We start from the raw sequence: 16,843 nt of genomic DNA, 5'->3' as shown, positions 1-16,843 counted from the left end.
GTTCCTCTAGGCTTTTCCAGTGTATATTATCATGTATCTTTTAAGAATGCATTCCAGGGAGTACAAACCAAAGGACTTCAACCATTCCCAGTAATTTAGGTGCTTTATCGTACTTATACGTGCCGTGAAAATTTTCTGTATATTCTCAAGGTCTGCAATTTTTTCTGCCTTGCAAAGGACTGTTAATGTGAAGCAATATTCCAGCCTAGAGAGAGCAGGCGATTTGATGGGCTTGGCATCTCTAGTTTTGAAGGTTCTCATTATCCATCCTATCATTTTCCTAGCAGATGTGGTAGTTGCCAGTTTTCATAGGCATTTGTCGACAGACTTTTAGCCTGGTGTTCTGTGGGTCTTTTTAGTTGTTTGTATGTGTGTGCCATTAGGCAGAGAATTCCACATTCAAAAGGCGAACAGGAAATAGCAAAGACGAAGAGAGCCCTTAGCTTAAGCAGAGGAGAGAAAAAAAGAGAAGGATAAGAGCATGGAGAGACTTAAGGAAGCAAAGGGCAGACGAAAACGAGAAGCAAGCAGATTAGGCAGAAATGAATATGCATTGTGAGGCGAGAGGCTGAGAAAAGATTTGAGAATTGTGTGTGTGTGTGTGTACTCACCTATATGTGGACGCAAGAGTCGACTCACAGCACCTGGCCCCACCCCTTCGTTTGTCACTCTAGGTCCACTCCCTGCTCCAAGAGCCTTATCATACCTTTTCTTAAAGCTATGTATGGATTCTGCCTCTACTAATACACTTCAGATTGTTCCACTTCCTGACAACCCTAAGGCTGAAGAAATACTTCCTAACATCCCTATGACTCATCTGAGCTTTCAACTTCCAGTTGTATCTCATTGTTCCTGTATCTCATCTCTGAAACATTGTCCCTGTTCCCCTTCCTCTCAGTATTTTTTACGTAGTTATCATGTCACCCGTATCCCTCATATCCTCCATTGTCATCAGGTTGAGTTTCTTACCCTCTCATTATGGGTTCTGCAGGAGTTTAGGTAAAGGGGTCAACCTGACCTAGTCCGGAGTATACCTGGAGTATACCTGGAGAGAATTCCGGGGATCAACGCCCCCGCGGCCCGATCTGTAACCAGGCCTCCGGAACATTGTGTTCCAGTCTCTTTTTTGAAGGTAACTTGTTTCTTCTCCATTATCTGCCCACATTTGGGAGGCAAAATCTTGACCGGACTTCTGTAAGTTTATTTAGGTACAAGTACATATTAGTACAATTACATAAATTTAGGTGACTACAGTTATCATACATAGTAACATATGTTGGTAACAGGACTCATGCCATAAACGGTCGTATTTTTATATTATGTTCCCTGTCGAGTAATAAACTCGTAAGAGATCATACAGCTCTTGTAGCATGATACTCGATTGAATTTTATCCCGTATAGGTATAAATGCCCAAATATAGGCAATAAATACAGTGATCATCTTAATACATATGTGGTGATCACATATAAGTATAACTTGTCCATTCACAGACAATATATGCATTGTGAGCAGCTTCATGCAATTTTGAAGTTTATGCAATTTTGAACGACTGATTACCTACAGTCAATCAAAATACAGCCTGGTTGATCAGACCCTGATGCACCGTGAGGCCAGGTCTGAGACCGGGCAGCGGGGGCGTTGACCCCCGAAACCCTCTCCAGGTAAACCCAGAACATCTCAGGTTCCATGTGCTGTGGTAGCCCTTAACAACAGTCAACAACAATAACATCTGGTTCGTGCGCGTCACATCCGGATTTTTTAGTTTAGATCCGGATTTTGGCGATGAACGCATCAAGCCTCAGCCAATCAGGAGCATTCGCGCCATTTATATAGTTATTTACTGAACGTGAATATGTCTGCTAAGAATAATGTTGTTAATTTGTTCAAATTACACGGTCTTGCAGTGCGCAGGTAAGATTGAATTTGGGTAAAGACTGTCACGGAAAACTTTGTATAAATGTAAAAGTTTGAGTGCAGCTATAGCAATTTAGTTCTCAAGTAGTAAAATATCTTCATTGTAGAATAATAAGAAAATATTATAACCTTTATACTATAATAATAAGGTAAAAGGACCCCAATGGAAATAAGTCACTCTGTCTGACTTTTTTGGGTTATCCTAGGTTCTCTACACATATGCTGCTATGTATGATAATTCTATGTAACTGTATTTGTGTATACCTGAATAAACTTACTTACTATCAAACGTATCAACACATCTGACCAACACCAAGATTCATAATTATGAATTAATTATAAAACCTGTGGTTAAATCTTCCTCAAACAAAGTTTCATCAGAGTTAGCCTCCCATACCTTGAATTGAACTTGATTATGCTGGAAACCTGATATTCAATACCAACTTTTGTCTTCAGGATAAGTGTTGGTAATTACGAGGTTTCTTTCCCATGATGACTGCAAGACATAAATTTCGACTTTTTATAAATTGCAATACATAGGAATATACAATAATCTGAATGCCCATAGATGGACAGCATCTTGGGCCAGGGCAATACTGTCGTCTTGTGTCACACGTCACATTGTACTGATTCACATTTGATCTGAGGAAGGGAACCCCTCAAGGAAGGTTCCTTGATGTTGGTGAGGGGCTCTTGATTTAGGGAATTGGATCTGTGCTCCAGTTCCCCGAATTAAGCCTGAATGCCTTCCACATCCCTCCCCCAGGCGCTGTATAATCCTCCGGGTTTAGCGCTTCCACCTTGATTATAATAATAATAATAAATGAGGAAGGGAAGGTTTACTTCAGTCCCTTTGATCAAGATCTCTTACTAACATATAGTCACCCCTATTGAAGGAATACACATTTGGAACCAGTCCCTCTAATATTATGGTATAAATATCTGATGATTTTGACTTTTAAGTCTGTAACAGGACTTGTATATTGTTGTTTAATTACTAAAGCCTCTCCATATGTTTTGTATGTAAGTGATGGAGCCAAGTACCTGTGTGACCTACTTAATCCACTGCCCAAACATGAACATGATAAGTGGATTGAGAAGGTTATAGAAGCTGTTCAAAAACTTCCAATAAGTTCAACATTAATATCTAAGGAAGACATCCACAAAGCTGCCCAGGTAAATATTTTTTCACTTTCTCATCACTGTTTATAACATTGCTTATTGCAAACATTGTTTGTTAATAAGATGCAATATGCAGTTTGACATTTTATTGATAAAAATAAAATAAAATGCCATTAATCATATATTGCATCATATTTACATGTCAGTACAGTATATAATACTGTTGATATGCAAACATTGAGATTTAAAATAGCTGTCTGTAAAAACATTTGTAAATTTAGTCTCAATAAAGTTATCTTAATGTTGGAAGCTGATAATTACACTTATCATTTTTCAAAAAAGATTTTAAATCCAATTCAAAATTTTGATCAGTATTTGTTACCAGTTATGACATAATTTGTGCTATAGACTCATCCTCCTAAAGCCAGTTATGCTATACAAATTTTTAAGTAAAAAAGCAAACATACTCATTACTTTGGAGATATTGTGATCATTTTGCAGGAAGTTGGCACTTCTGAAAATGATGATATTGAAAACCTTTTGCAAATTGTGGATATCTACAAAGTTCCCAAATTAATTTACAATACAGAGAGGAAGAAATTTGTGCTAGCACCAGCAAGAGCCCGGGACTTACATGGAGATCCATCAGATAAGGCTGGGATTTTTCGGGACAGGTAATTTTAATATGTTTGTTGTTATATTTTATTGTATGGATGTGATTACTTAAGGGCTACAGGAGTGATAACTTTAAACAAGTCATAATACGGTTACTCTTATACAGGAATTTAAAGTACTTAAAAAGCTGGAGACTAAAAAATTTAGACTCCTGATGTTTTTCAAGAGATCCAGCATGGTACATTCTCGAGGTACAATTTTGAGGTTTCCCAACCACATTGCAGATGTCAGGAAGTTCTTTTTCTCTTAGATTTATTGTTATAATTATTGTTATTATTATAATATGAAACTGCTATTATTATTATTATTATTATTATTATTATTATTATTATTATTATATTCACCTAATCTATGGTGTGTATAAAACAAAGACTTTCTACCCCAGGGCCACTAGACAGTTACCAATAGGTAACTAGTGTACTTATCCTCATCAATATTACTTTATTACTGAATTTGTATCACTGAATTTGTGAGGTGTTCTTTACATCATCTTGACTTCCTTTCTCTTCATATAATCTACACCTAACTTAAATATAGTATTGGCAGTCATTATTAATTTTTCGAGACGTTAAAAATTATTTATTCTTTTCACAAAATCTCAAGAAATTTGTATATGCAATAGAAGACATTATATTTCAGATACAGCATAGTTTATCAGAGAACGTGTAATCATGATCTGTTTCGTCAGCCAGTTGTTGGAAACACTGATGAGGATAGCAAGAAATTTGGCCTTGTGAAGGTAAGCATTTTAAATGTAACTACAAAAGCTATTAATGTAACTTTTGGCCTAGTTGTTTCAGCTATTAAGAAATTAAAGCTGGATTGCTCATGCCACATATTTTCTCATGATTTTATGCCAGATTTTGTCAGTGTTCCCAAAAGTACCAGAAATTTAAAGAAAAATGAGCCTTTACACAAGTTTAGATTTTAAGAAAAATTGTATTTGACATCTTCATGCACAGATGTATTCCATATACAAGTTTATTATCTTATTACTAAATTCATTATACAAATACAACTTTATTTCAACATGATACATAGTTTATAGAGAAATTGGTAACACTTGAGAGCATGTTGAATGTCTGTAGCTGTTGCAGATATTGAAATATCTCAAAATGCTCTGCATTTTGAGATATTTCCATGTTTGCAGTAACTGTCTACACTTTCAAATATTGTAGTAAAATTGAGTGTGAAATATCTTAATATGTACAAGGTAGAGCAGAAAGGTATTAACAATATGTTAAAACCTTTCTGGTTTTAACATATTGTTAAAACATTTGTAACATTTCAGGTCGAGTATCTGTTGGGATCAAGCTCCCGCTTGGAAGGTGTGGTAGCATTAGGTCTATTAACACAACTGATTGAGGGTCAACACCATCTTGAAGATGACACAGGGGCTGTTCATCTTGATCTTACCAATGCTAAATTCCACCCAGGTCAGTATCTTTCTTGTTGTAAGTCTTGGTGATATGGAATTTTACCCAAAAAAGGTTCTTTTACTGTTACAAACCTCAGATTCTTAATATCAAAAGTTGTAAGACTCTTGATAATAAGTCAACACCAAGCTTAATGGTAAGTTTATTCAGGTAGAAGTACACATAAATACAGTTACAGAAATTGTCATACATAGCAGTATATGTATAGATTATCTAGAGGCAGTTAACATCATTTACTCACTAGTGTGTTGCCTTAGTGACAAACTTCCAAATTATTGATGTAAACCTTGACTAATAAGTGTTCAGTTTCCTTGTTTTAGTTTCCTTAGTGACAGCTCTGTCTGTCCGTGTATTTCTGTTATCTTATTTTCCCAGTAACTTCCCTCCAGATTAGCGGACATGGTAGAAAAACCTCTAGGTAAACCTAACTGAGCATGATGTTTTAGCTAGTTTTATACCTCTTTTGCTTTTATGTTAGATGTCTACCAGTCTTTATTAATTCATTCTGCTTCAAATACTGTTTCTTGAACACATGCCTACCCCTCAGATAATACTGAATAGATTGGTAAGGATCTAGATTATTATCTGTTATTTTATTTAGCCCATGGATGCCAGGATATGGTATATTGGTATAGTAAATCACTGTAAAATGATTGTTTCTTATACTTTGACTTGTGCTACAAACATATTTGTTGTGTGTGGCTTGTAAACCAATGTTAACATTTCTCTCAGGTTTATTTACACACAATTGCTTTATCTTGGTGGAAGGATGGTATGAAGATGGAATGCTACATGCCAGTGCTATTGGGCTGCCACCTCCTGAGGCTTCCAGCTCAACAAGGTCAGTTCTGACTCCTAATTCTTTTTGAATTCTGATTAGCAATGTGGTCACTGAATGAAACCAAAAAATCCTAAAAAAAAAAAAGAAAAATGCTTCATGAAAAGCATTTAATCTTCATCTGATCATTGATGAAATGGTCATTTATGAGGTTTTACCAGTGACTGCATGTAATCATTAAGTTTTAAACAATAAATTGGAGGGTTTTATTCATATTACAAAAAAAGTTTCATTATGGTTGTCTGATCTGTACAACCTCAACATGTGCACCTTGGGTGGCCAATGACATTATATGTATTGACCAATATACGTATCAAGTGTGACTTTTAAATGCCATCATTTTTTAATGTTATATACTAGTATATGAAAAACGTGTCTTCAGAAACCCCCGTAAGAAGTCTAAAGGCATGGGGGCCATTTTATGGTAAGTTGTGTGTGTTGTAATTTACTGTAGTGTTGACCTTTGGACACCATTTTGTAAAAATATGGTTTAAGTGGCAGAAATATGGGTGATAGACATGAAAATGCAGTTTTCTGCATATAGTATCTCCAACAATTATTTTAATACAGCTTCACGGTTGTCTAATTGTAGCTTGAACATATGCACCTCCAGTAGCCTTTAACATACCTGATACTCCAAGTTCATTCCAAGTATTGGCTAACTCTGACTTTCCTGATACCATTTATTCTGAGATGGAGTATTTTAATGTCAGCTAATGATGATATCTGGAAACCATAATTCTTCACAAACCTACACTAAAAGAAGTCTAAAAGAGTGATATCAGGGAAGCGAAGGGAAGGGAACCATTGGTTTGGGTCATCATGCCCAGTCCATCTGCTAGGAAGCCTCATAAATATAGGCTATTCAATGTAAGAAACCATGTTTGCAGAAAACTGCATTTTTATAACTTGGAGTATTCTTCGTTATTTCAACACACCGGCCGTATCCCACCGAGGTGGGGTGGCCCAAAAGGAAAAACGAAAGTTTCTCCTTTTACATTTAGTAATATATACAGGAGAAGGGGTTACTAGCCCCTTGCTCCTGGCATTTTAGTCGCCTCGTACAACACGCATGGCTTACGGAGGAAGAATTCTGTTCCACTTCCCCATGGAGGTAAGAGGAAATAAACAAGAACAAGAACTAGAAAGAAAATAGAAGAAAACCCAGAGGGGTGTGTGTATATATATGCTTGTACATGTATGTGTAGTGTGACCTAAGTGCAAGTAGAAGTAGCAAGACATACCTGAAATCTTGCATGTTTCTTTCTTCTTCTTTCAACAAACCAGCCGTATCCCACCGAGGCGGGGTGGCTCAAAAGGAAAAACGAAAGTTTCTCCTTTTACATTTAGTAATACATACAGGAGAAGGGGTTACTAGCCCCTTGCTCCCGGCATTTTAGTCGCCTCTTACAACATGCATGGCTTACGAAGGAAGAATTCTGTTCCACTTCCCCATGGAGATAAGAGGAAATAAACAAGAACGAGAACTAGAAAGAAAATAGAAGAAAACCAAAAGGGTGTGTATATAAATGTTTGTACATGTATATGTAGTGTGACCTAAGTGTAAGTAGAAGTAGCAAGACTTGCCTGAAAATCTTGCATGTTTATGAGACAGAAAAAAGTACACCAGCAATCCTACCATCATGTAAAACAATTACAGGCTTTCGTTTTACACTCGCTTGGCAGGATGGTAGTACCTCCCTGGGCGGTTGCTATCTACCTATAAACTTAGAGTATTGTTATAATAAATTTTGTAATTGGAGGACTTTCTGGACACCATATATTTGTTGTAACTGAGCAGTTACAACAAATATGGTATTTTGAAATACTTGTAATATAATATCAGAAAAGGGCTCCTACATAATGTCATAATTCCAGACTTGAATGAACTGATTATACATCAAAATTCGTTAAATCTACTTGTTGCAAACTGATGCATCACAGCTTGGATCACCTAAACTTGTGGAAGACAGCTGCTAGTATGGTGATTCATATATGACAAGGCACACTAGTTACTAGTGTAGCTACACTTTTTGTATACAATCTATAACAATGAAAAAAACTCCCACAAGTTATTTTGCTTAAAAATGAAGTAACACTGGTATAATTTATTAGTTATTTGATTGTAAAATGTTACAAAAGTTATAGCTACAGTATATACTTTGTTTTGCATCAGTTTGTTGCACATTTTCTTCACAGGGCACTGATGGGGAACATCAATTATTTTGGTGGTCAAGGAAGCGTATGCTCGAAAAATGTTATAAAACTCCAGCAAGCCGAGCAGGAGAATAAGGATGCTATGTTCGTTATATTGTCGGATGTCTGGTTAGATAAAATTAAGGTACAGTATCAACTTTGTCATGGTAGATACAAAGAAATGTATACTATATATCAAGCATATGCATGCATGCATACTTTTTTTATTTATGTATTTATGTATTTTATTTATGTGTTTATGTATTTATGACACAGTTACTTTTTGCTGATGATACTGTGCTTATGGGAGATTCTAAAGAAAAATTGCAAAGGTTAGTGGATGAGTTTGGGAATGTGTGTAAAGGTAGAAAGCTGAAAGTGAACATAGAAAAGAGTAAGGTGATGAGGGTATCAAATGATTTAGATAAAGAAAAATTGGATATAAAATTGGGGAGGAGGAGTATGGAAGAAGTGAATGTTTTCAGATACTTGGGAGTTGACGTGTCGGCGGATGGATTTATGAAGGATGAGGTTAATCATAGAATTGATGAGGGAAAAAAGGTGAGTGGTGCGTTGAGGTATATGTGGAGTCAAAAAACGTTATCTATGGAGGCAAAGAAGGGAATGTATGAAAGTATAGTAGTGCCAACACTTTTATATGGGTGTGAAGCTTGGGTGGTAAATGCAGCAGCGAGGAGACGTTTGGAGGCAGTGGAGATGTCCTGTTTAAGGGCAATGTGTGGTGTAAATATTATGCAGAAAATTCGGAGTTTGGAAATTAGGAGAAGGTGTGGAGTTAATAAAAGTATTAGTCAGAGGGCAGAAGAGGGGTTGTTGAGGTGGTTTGGTCATTTAGAGAGAATGGATCAAAGTAGAATGACATGGAAAGCATATAAATCTATAGGGGAAGGAAGGCGGGGTAGGGGTCGTCCTCGAAAGGGTTGGAGAGAGGGGGTAAAGGAGGTTTTGTGGGCGAGGGGCTTGGACTTCCAGCAAGCGTGCGTGAGCATGTTAGATAGGAGTGAATGGAGACGAATGGTACTTGGGACCTGACGATCTGTTGGAGTGTGAGCAGGGTAATATTTAGTGAAGGGATTCAGGGAAACCGGTTATTTTCATATAGTCGGACTTGAGTCCTGGAAATGGGAAGTACAATGCCTGCACTTTAAAGGAGGGGTTTGGGATATTGGCAGTTTGGAGGGATATGTTGTGTATCTTTATATGTATATGCTTCTAGACTGTTGTATTCTGAGCACCTCTGCAAAAACAGTGATAATGTGCGAGTGTGGTGAAAGTGTTGAATGATGATGAAAGTATTTTCTTTTTGGGGATTTTCTTTCTTTTTTGGGTCACCCTGCCTCGGTGGGAGACGGCCGACTTGTTGAAAAAAAAAAAAAAAAAAATTATTTTATTTATATTTATTTATGTATATATGTTATAAATATATAGACAGACTACTCAGCTCTCTTTAAACATTCACATAGTCCAATCCAGTCTCTATCCTAAAGAAAAATGCTGCAGTGAGCTTCACATTTCAGATGTAGCATTTATTGAGCATTCTCTTGAAGAATTCTGAAAACAAAAGATCAAAGAATTCTACCTTTGTGAAGAGAATGGAAAACTTAAATGTTCATATTCTCACTTGTACTGTTTTTTAGAGCAATAATTATCATGAGTAGCAACTGAGAAATCACTCTCAAGAAGATAAAAGATAGTTTTCTGATTCCCAAGAACCCAACCATGAAAGTATCTAGAAAAGAGAGTGTGTGAGAGAGAGAGTGAGTCAACTTAGCTATGGTGAGAAAGTATGGAGTCTGAATTATTATTATATTCACAAAAAAAATGCTAAACCTGTCTTGAGTCATTCAAGTCTACTAAGGAGGCTGGAAGAGCTTGAGAGCAGCAAACCACTTGAATGTTATTAGAATTTTGTTATGTATTTATGTGTAGAAATTTTTTAAGAAATTATTTGTTACTGCATTATTGTATTGTTTCAGGTTACAGAAAAGTTGCGGACACTTTTTACTGGTTATGCTCAGTTCCCGCCAGTGGCTTTCATCTTCTGTGGTAATTTCTTATCAGTCTGCCATGGAGCTGAGCAGGTCAGTCTGGGCATCAGTAGTCTATGATAATGACTAAGTTTTTAGAGAAATGCATCTTAACCTTGATGCTAAGCAAGCATAATATGATGTGCAGTTTATCTTTGGGGTAATCTAAAAAAGTATTATTTCTTGTTAATAAAAACTATGTACAAAAATGTATAGTAGGCCTAGTGGGTCTGTTCTTACTGCAGAAGCATCTCATCACTGTCTTGCCAGAGGCATGCCGATAATATACTTCAAATGATTCTCTAAATTGTAATATCCCTACCCCTCTAAAGTGCAGGTACTGTACTTCCCACCTCCAGGACTCAAGTCCAGCTAACTGGTTTACCTGAATCCCTTCATGATGTTACTTTGCTCACATTTCCCCTCAAGGAAGGTTCCTTGATGCTTGTGAGGGGCTCTTGATATAGGGAATTGAATCTGTGCTCTAGTGCCCTGAATTAAGCCTAAATACTTTCCACATCCCCTCCACAGATGCTATATAATCCTACAGGTTTAGCACTTCACCCTTCATTATAATAATAATAATTTCCTCACACTTCAATAGGATGTTGAGTCATGGATACCACTTGCCTCCATTCTATCTTGCCTAATACACTTGCACAAACCTGTTGAGTGTCCAAGCCCCTCACAAACAAAACCTTTACCCTGTCCCTCCAACCTTTCCTAGGATGACCCTTACCCTGCATTTCCTCCACTATAGATATATACCCCCTCCAAGTCATCCCATTTGGCTCCATGTTCCTTAAATGTCCAAACCACCTGAACCACCCCTCCTCAACCTCTGGATAATACTTCTAGTAACCCTGCACCTCCTCCTAATCTCCAAACAACGAGTTCTCTGCACAATATTTACACCACACATTGCCCGCAAACACGACATCTCTACTGCCTCCAGCCTCCATCTCGCTGCAACATTCACAACCCATGCCTCACACCCATATAAGATTGTTGTGCCACTATACTCTCGTACATCTCTCTCTTTGCCTCCATGGATAACATTTTTTTGTCTCCATGGATGCCTTAATGCACCACCTACTTCTTTTTCTTTTTTTTTATAGCTTTCAGCCTTCCTTTAATCTAATTTTGCAGTTGTATATGGTTCACATGGGGAAGTGGAACAGAATTCTTCCTCTGTGAGCCATGCATGTCATAAGAGGCAGCTAAAATGCCAGGAGCAAGGGGCTAGTAACCTCTTCTGTATGTATTACTAAATATAAAAGGAAAAGCTTTTGTTTTTCCTTTTGGGCCACCCTGCCTCAGTGGGATACAGCTGGTTTGTTGAAAGAAGAAGATATTGTTCATTTCTTTTAATACAAGCAAGTAATGATATGATAACTATAATAACATGAAACCTCAAAACTAAATACTGCATCGGAAGTATTTTATTAATGTCTCTTGTTGAAAAAGATCAATGACTTAGCCTTACATAGATGTAAATTAACAGTAATATTTGTTAAATCATTTGAAGAGGTATTTCTAGGAATTATTTATGTTGGTAAATTACTCTAGAGAAAAAATAATCCAACTTTTACTTGACAAAAATAGAAATAAAAGTTTTGTTTAAGATGGTCTTCACTTTTTGTAGGCACCTGAGTTACGTCAAGCACTGACATCACTGGGAACCCTCATTGCAGGGTTCCCTGAACTCATGGCTCACTCCAAGTTTATCTTTGTACCAGGACCCAGTGATCCTGGACCAGGCAGCATCTTTCCCAGGTGATTTAAAACATTAAAAGATTTTTGTTTTTCTTCTATGAGATTATATATATATATTTTTAACTGGACCCCATTGTCTGCACCCTTTAACAGGGTTTACACAATGGGGTCCAGTAGTGCCCCACTGAATGCCAAGCTCCTTGTCCAGCTTCCAGAGTATAAGCATTTATTATGATTCCCGTGCTGCATTTTATATAATTACCCTTAGACACTTCTTAATTATGATAAAGCTGACTTACAACACTAGAGTAGCTTCCAGAATATTGTATAATATAATTTTAGTAAGTTCACCAGGGTGGCTTAATCAACCAGGTTTTCTTCACAGATATTGGTCTGTTTTCAGCATTAGCATTTAATATGGTAGCTGTTATTACAAAGAATTTTAACATTTACACTATGCACTTATTGATTATGTGAATGTATGGGATTGAACACTAATAGGATAGCATCTTCCCTTTAGTATTTCTGATGCATAATTTTGATGCAATACATCCTCAGACCTCCACTGCCAAAGTATGTAACTGAAGAAATAAAGAAAACAGTGCCAAGTGCCATCTTTGTTTGCAACCCGTGTCGTCTGCTTTACTGTACCCAAGAAATTGTTATCTTTCGGGAAAATATTGTAGCCAAGATGTGTCGGAACTGTGTTTATTTTCCCACCAATTCTGAGGACATTCCAGCTCATGTAAGTCTTGAATAATGTAATATTCTCACCTAATTTATTTGGATATTTAATATGGTTAGTAAACATTGCATCACTGTATTATGAAATGTAAGCTCCAGTCAGCACTTGTGAATTGCCTGAAATATGGAAAAACATAAAAAAATTTAGATAAATCACTGATTGAATGACAGTGGAGGTGTTCCTTCTTTTCCGAGCCATCCTACCTCAGTGGGAGACGGCCAAGTGTTAAAAAATATGTGTATAAAGTATATATATCTATATTTTTTTTTAACACAATCAGCCAATTCCCACCAAGGCAGGGTGGCCCAAAAAAGAAAAACTTTCATCATTCACTCCATCACTGTCTTGCCAGAGGGGTACTTACACTACAGTTATAAAACTGCAACATTAGCACCCCTCCTTCAATCCCTGCCTGTACCGTGGTTTATAACCTTATTGCATTTCTGTAACCATTAATTGATTAGATTATCATTTGGTCCAAGTGTGTGCAAGTAATGGAAGATGAAAACCATTCATCAATAATAGTGTGTCAGTGTCAGTATTGGTGAATATCAGCCAATTTTGGTGGCATCAGTATTGATGGGTATTAGCTGATTTTGATGGTATTGGTATTGGCCTAAAATTGACTATTGGTATTGGCAAAAACAAGAATAGTATTTTGCCATACTTAATCACTTGCATACTTCCTTATTTGAAAGCACATGATTCAGTGGTAGGCTGTCTTACAGATGGACAGGTTTGAGACCTGTAAGAGTGTGAGTTTTAAGGACTGTGTATTATAATTTATTCAGATTTGATGCAGAGGTGCTTTAGGACATGTTAATATAATGTACTGTACCTCAGTGGGACACATACAAACACAAAAAAATTAAATTAGGTGTAAAGCATGTATATGACCCAGAAGTTGAGACTTAATAATTGTGTTGTAGGATAGTGTTGAAAGGACAAGGGCACTTCCCACAGTTATCTTTCAATGAACACTTCAGTTTTCTACTTACTTGGTATCAGTATTCAAGATGTCACTGCACTTGAAACTTTTATCTTTTTTTAACATTCAGTTGGTTTTGTATGTTGGATATTTCCAGACTTCCTGAACAGAATGATAATAAAATAATTTACATATTATGTGTACTGTGTTTTCTTATAGTCATGTTATTGAATATCATTTTGGTTTGTATTTTCAGTGTTAAATAAATGAAATTGGTTTTATTGCAGTTTGCAAAGACACTATTGAGTCAGAGTCATCTGGCAGCACTGCCTCTTCATGTTTTGCCCGTGTACTGGGGACTTGACCACTGCCTCTCCCTCTACCCAACACCAGACGTAATTATCACTGCTGACAAAGGAGATGCATTCGCCACAACATACAACCACTGTGTGATCATGAATCCGGTATATTTTTCCTCTGACTTGTATTTGCCAGTTTTTTAGTAAATTTTTAAAAAACTTTTTTTTTTTTTAATGTTCGTTTGATAGTTTTATAAGACAATATTTTTTAATATAGTTCTGTATATTAAAATGTGTAATAAATGCTACCTTGCTCAAATATAAAATAAAGACAAAGTGTTTTCAGTAGCAATAAATACAGGCAGAATAAGATTTTAGATTATTGACCCAGGATAACTCAAAACCACAGGTTCACAATAATTTACTAACAATATAAGCCTCTCAAAATTTTTGTGAGGAGGAGAGTTAGGATAAGTGTGTGAATAAAGTGAATCATTATAAATAGCAAACAGTATTGATGCTAGTGGGGCGGGGGAAGAAATTGTGTAGTGATGTGAAACTTGGGCAGAATGGAAGTACATTATTGTGCTGTGCTGAACATCAAAATCTTATTCTCCCTTTTTGTGATTGGATCTTCATTGCTTTTCTTAATTCTTTTTGTCTTGCAGGGCTCATTCTCCAAGACAGACTTCAGTTTTAAAGTTTACTTTCCTGCAACGAGACAAGTTGAAGACAGTCAAATTGGAGATGAGGACATTTAGCATTTTTTTAACACATCCTAAACATGTTCAATCAGGTAAATTTCATAATCCTATTGGAATTACATTAGTGATATTAAGCCTTTTAAATATTTATGTACAGAATATGATTATGAAGTTTAATGTAAAAAGGAATAAAATGTTGTATACATGTACTGTAATAGTATATTCAGCAGTTTATTTTTACACCTTTTTTTTTTTTGGTAACAAGAGGCTTTTATGAAGGTGACCCCACAGTATATAGCATAATATAATAAGAGTGTGAGTGTGGAGTGTGAGCAGGGTAATATTTAGTGAAGGGATTCAGGGAATTGCGTGTCGTATGAGGCGACTAAAATGCCGGGAGCAATGGGCTAGTAACCCCTTCTCCTGTATACATTTACTAAAAAAGAGAAGAAGAAAAACTTTATAAAACTGGGATGCTTAAATGTGCGTGGATGTAGTGCGGATGACAAGAAACAGATGATTGCTGATGTTATGAATGAAAAGAAGTTGGATGTCCTGGCTCTAAGCGAAACAAAGCTGAAGGGGGTAGGAGAGTTTCAGTGGGGGGAAATAAATGGGATTAAATCTGGAGTATCTGAGAGAGTTAGAGCAAAGGAAGGGGTAGCAGTAATGTTAAATGATCAGTTATGGAAGGAGAAAAGAGAATATGAATGTGTAAATTCAAGAATTATGTGGATTAAAGTAAAGGTTGGATGCGAGAAGTGGGTCATAATAAGCGTGTATGCACCTGGAGAAGAGAGGAATGCAGAGGAGAGAGAGAGATTTTGGGAGATGTTAAGTGAATGTATAGGAGCCTTTGAACCAAGTGAGAGAGTAATTGTGGTAGGGGACCTGAATGCTAAAGTAGGAGAAACTTTTAGAGAGGGTGTGGTAGGTAAGTTTGGGGTGCCAGGTGTAAATGATAATGGGAGCCCTTTGATTGAACTTTGTATAGAAAGGGGTTTAGTTATAGGTAATACATATTTTAAGAAAAAGAGGATAAATAAGTATACACGATATGATGTAGGGCGAAATGACAGTAGTTTGTTGGATTATGTATTGGTAGATAAAAGACTGTTGAGTAGACTTCAGGATGTACATGTTTATAGAGGGGCCACAGATATATCAGATCACTTTCTAGTTGTAGCTACACTGAGAGTAAAAGGTAGATGGGATACAAGGAGAATAGAAGCATCAGGGAAGAGAGAGGTGAAGGTTTATAAACTAAAAGAGGAGGCAGTTAGGGTAAGATATAAACAGCTATTGGAGGATAGATGGGCTAATGAGAGCATAGGCAATGGGGTCGAAGAGGTATGGGGTAGGTTTAAAAATGTAGTGTTAGAGTGTTCAGCAGAAGTTTGTGGTTACAGGAAAGTGGGTGCAGGAGGGAAGAGGAGCGATTGGTGGAATGATGATGTAAAGAGAGTAGTAAGGGAGAAAAAGTTAGCATATGAGAAGTTTTTACAAAGTAGAAGTGATGCAAGGAGGGAAGAGTATATGGAGAAAAAGAGAGAGGTTAAGAGAGTGGTGAAGCAATGTAAAAAGAGAGCAAATGAGAGAGTGGGTGAGATGTTATCAACAAATTTTGTTGAAAATAAGAAAAAGTTTTGGAGTGAGATTAACAAGTTAAGAAAGCCTAGAGAACAAATGGATTTGTCAGTTAAAAATAGGAGAGGAGAGTTATTAAATGGAGAGTTAGAGGTATTGGGAAGATGGAGGGAATATTTTGAGGAATTGTTAAATGTTGATGAAGATAGGGAAGCTGTGATTTCGTGTATAGGGCAAGGAGGAATAACATCTTGTAGGAGTGAGGAAGAGCCAGTTGTGAGTGTGGGGGAAGTTCGTGAGGCAGTAGGTAAAATGAAAGGGGGTAAGGCAGCTGGGATTGATGGGATAAAGATAGAAATGTTAAAAGCAGGTGGGGATATAGTTTTGGAGTGGTTGGTGCAATTATTTAATAAATGTATGGAAGATGGTAAGGTACCTAGGGATTGGCAGAGAGCATGCATAGTTCCTTTGTATAAAGGCAAAGGGGATAAAAGAGAGTGCAAAAATTATAGGGGGATAAGTCTGTTGAGTGTACCTGGTAAAGTGTATGGTAGAGTTATAATTGAAAGAATTAAGAGTAAGACGGAGAATAAGATAGCAGATGAACAAGGAGGCTTTAGGAAAGGTAGGGGGT

The 16,843-nt window shown here is 36.7% G+C and overlaps 1 protein-coding gene across 1 annotated transcript in view; it reads left to right on the top strand.

Moving 5' to 3' along the window:
• Positions 1-1,722: 1,722 nt before the first annotated feature.
• The window catches only part of PolE2 (DNA polymerase epsilon subunit 2), a 32,429-nt gene continuing 17,308 nt past the window's right edge, over positions 1,723-16,843 (top strand). Inside the window, exons 1-12 of the mRNA XM_053793558.2 lie at positions 1,723-1,912; positions 2,944-3,091; positions 3,539-3,711; positions 4,352-4,451; positions 5,004-5,148; positions 5,881-5,989; positions 8,186-8,327; positions 10,180-10,284; positions 11,876-12,006; positions 12,505-12,691; positions 13,907-14,083; positions 14,587-14,714. Coding sequence (XP_053649533.1) covers positions 1,854-1,912; positions 2,944-3,091; positions 3,539-3,711; positions 4,352-4,451; positions 5,004-5,148; positions 5,881-5,989; positions 8,186-8,327; positions 10,180-10,284; positions 11,876-12,006; positions 12,505-12,691; positions 13,907-14,083; positions 14,587-14,679 — 1,569 coding nt within the window. The 5' untranslated portion in view covers positions 1,723-1,853 and the 3' untranslated portion in view covers positions 14,680-14,714. The remainder of the gene's footprint in view (positions 1,913-2,943; positions 3,092-3,538; positions 3,712-4,351; positions 4,452-5,003; positions 5,149-5,880; positions 5,990-8,185; positions 8,328-10,179; positions 10,285-11,875; positions 12,007-12,504; positions 12,692-13,906; positions 14,084-14,586; positions 14,715-16,843) is intronic.

The sequence above is a fragment of the Cherax quadricarinatus genome, chromosome 71 (genome assembly GCF_038502225.1).
Source record: "Cherax quadricarinatus isolate ZL_2023a chromosome 71, ASM3850222v1, whole genome shotgun sequence".
Classification (NCBI taxonomy): domain Eukaryota; kingdom Metazoa; phylum Arthropoda; class Malacostraca; order Decapoda; family Parastacidae; genus Cherax; species Cherax quadricarinatus.
Note: the sequence above shows the minus strand (reverse complement) of the source record. Positions and strands in the feature narration are given on the sequence as shown.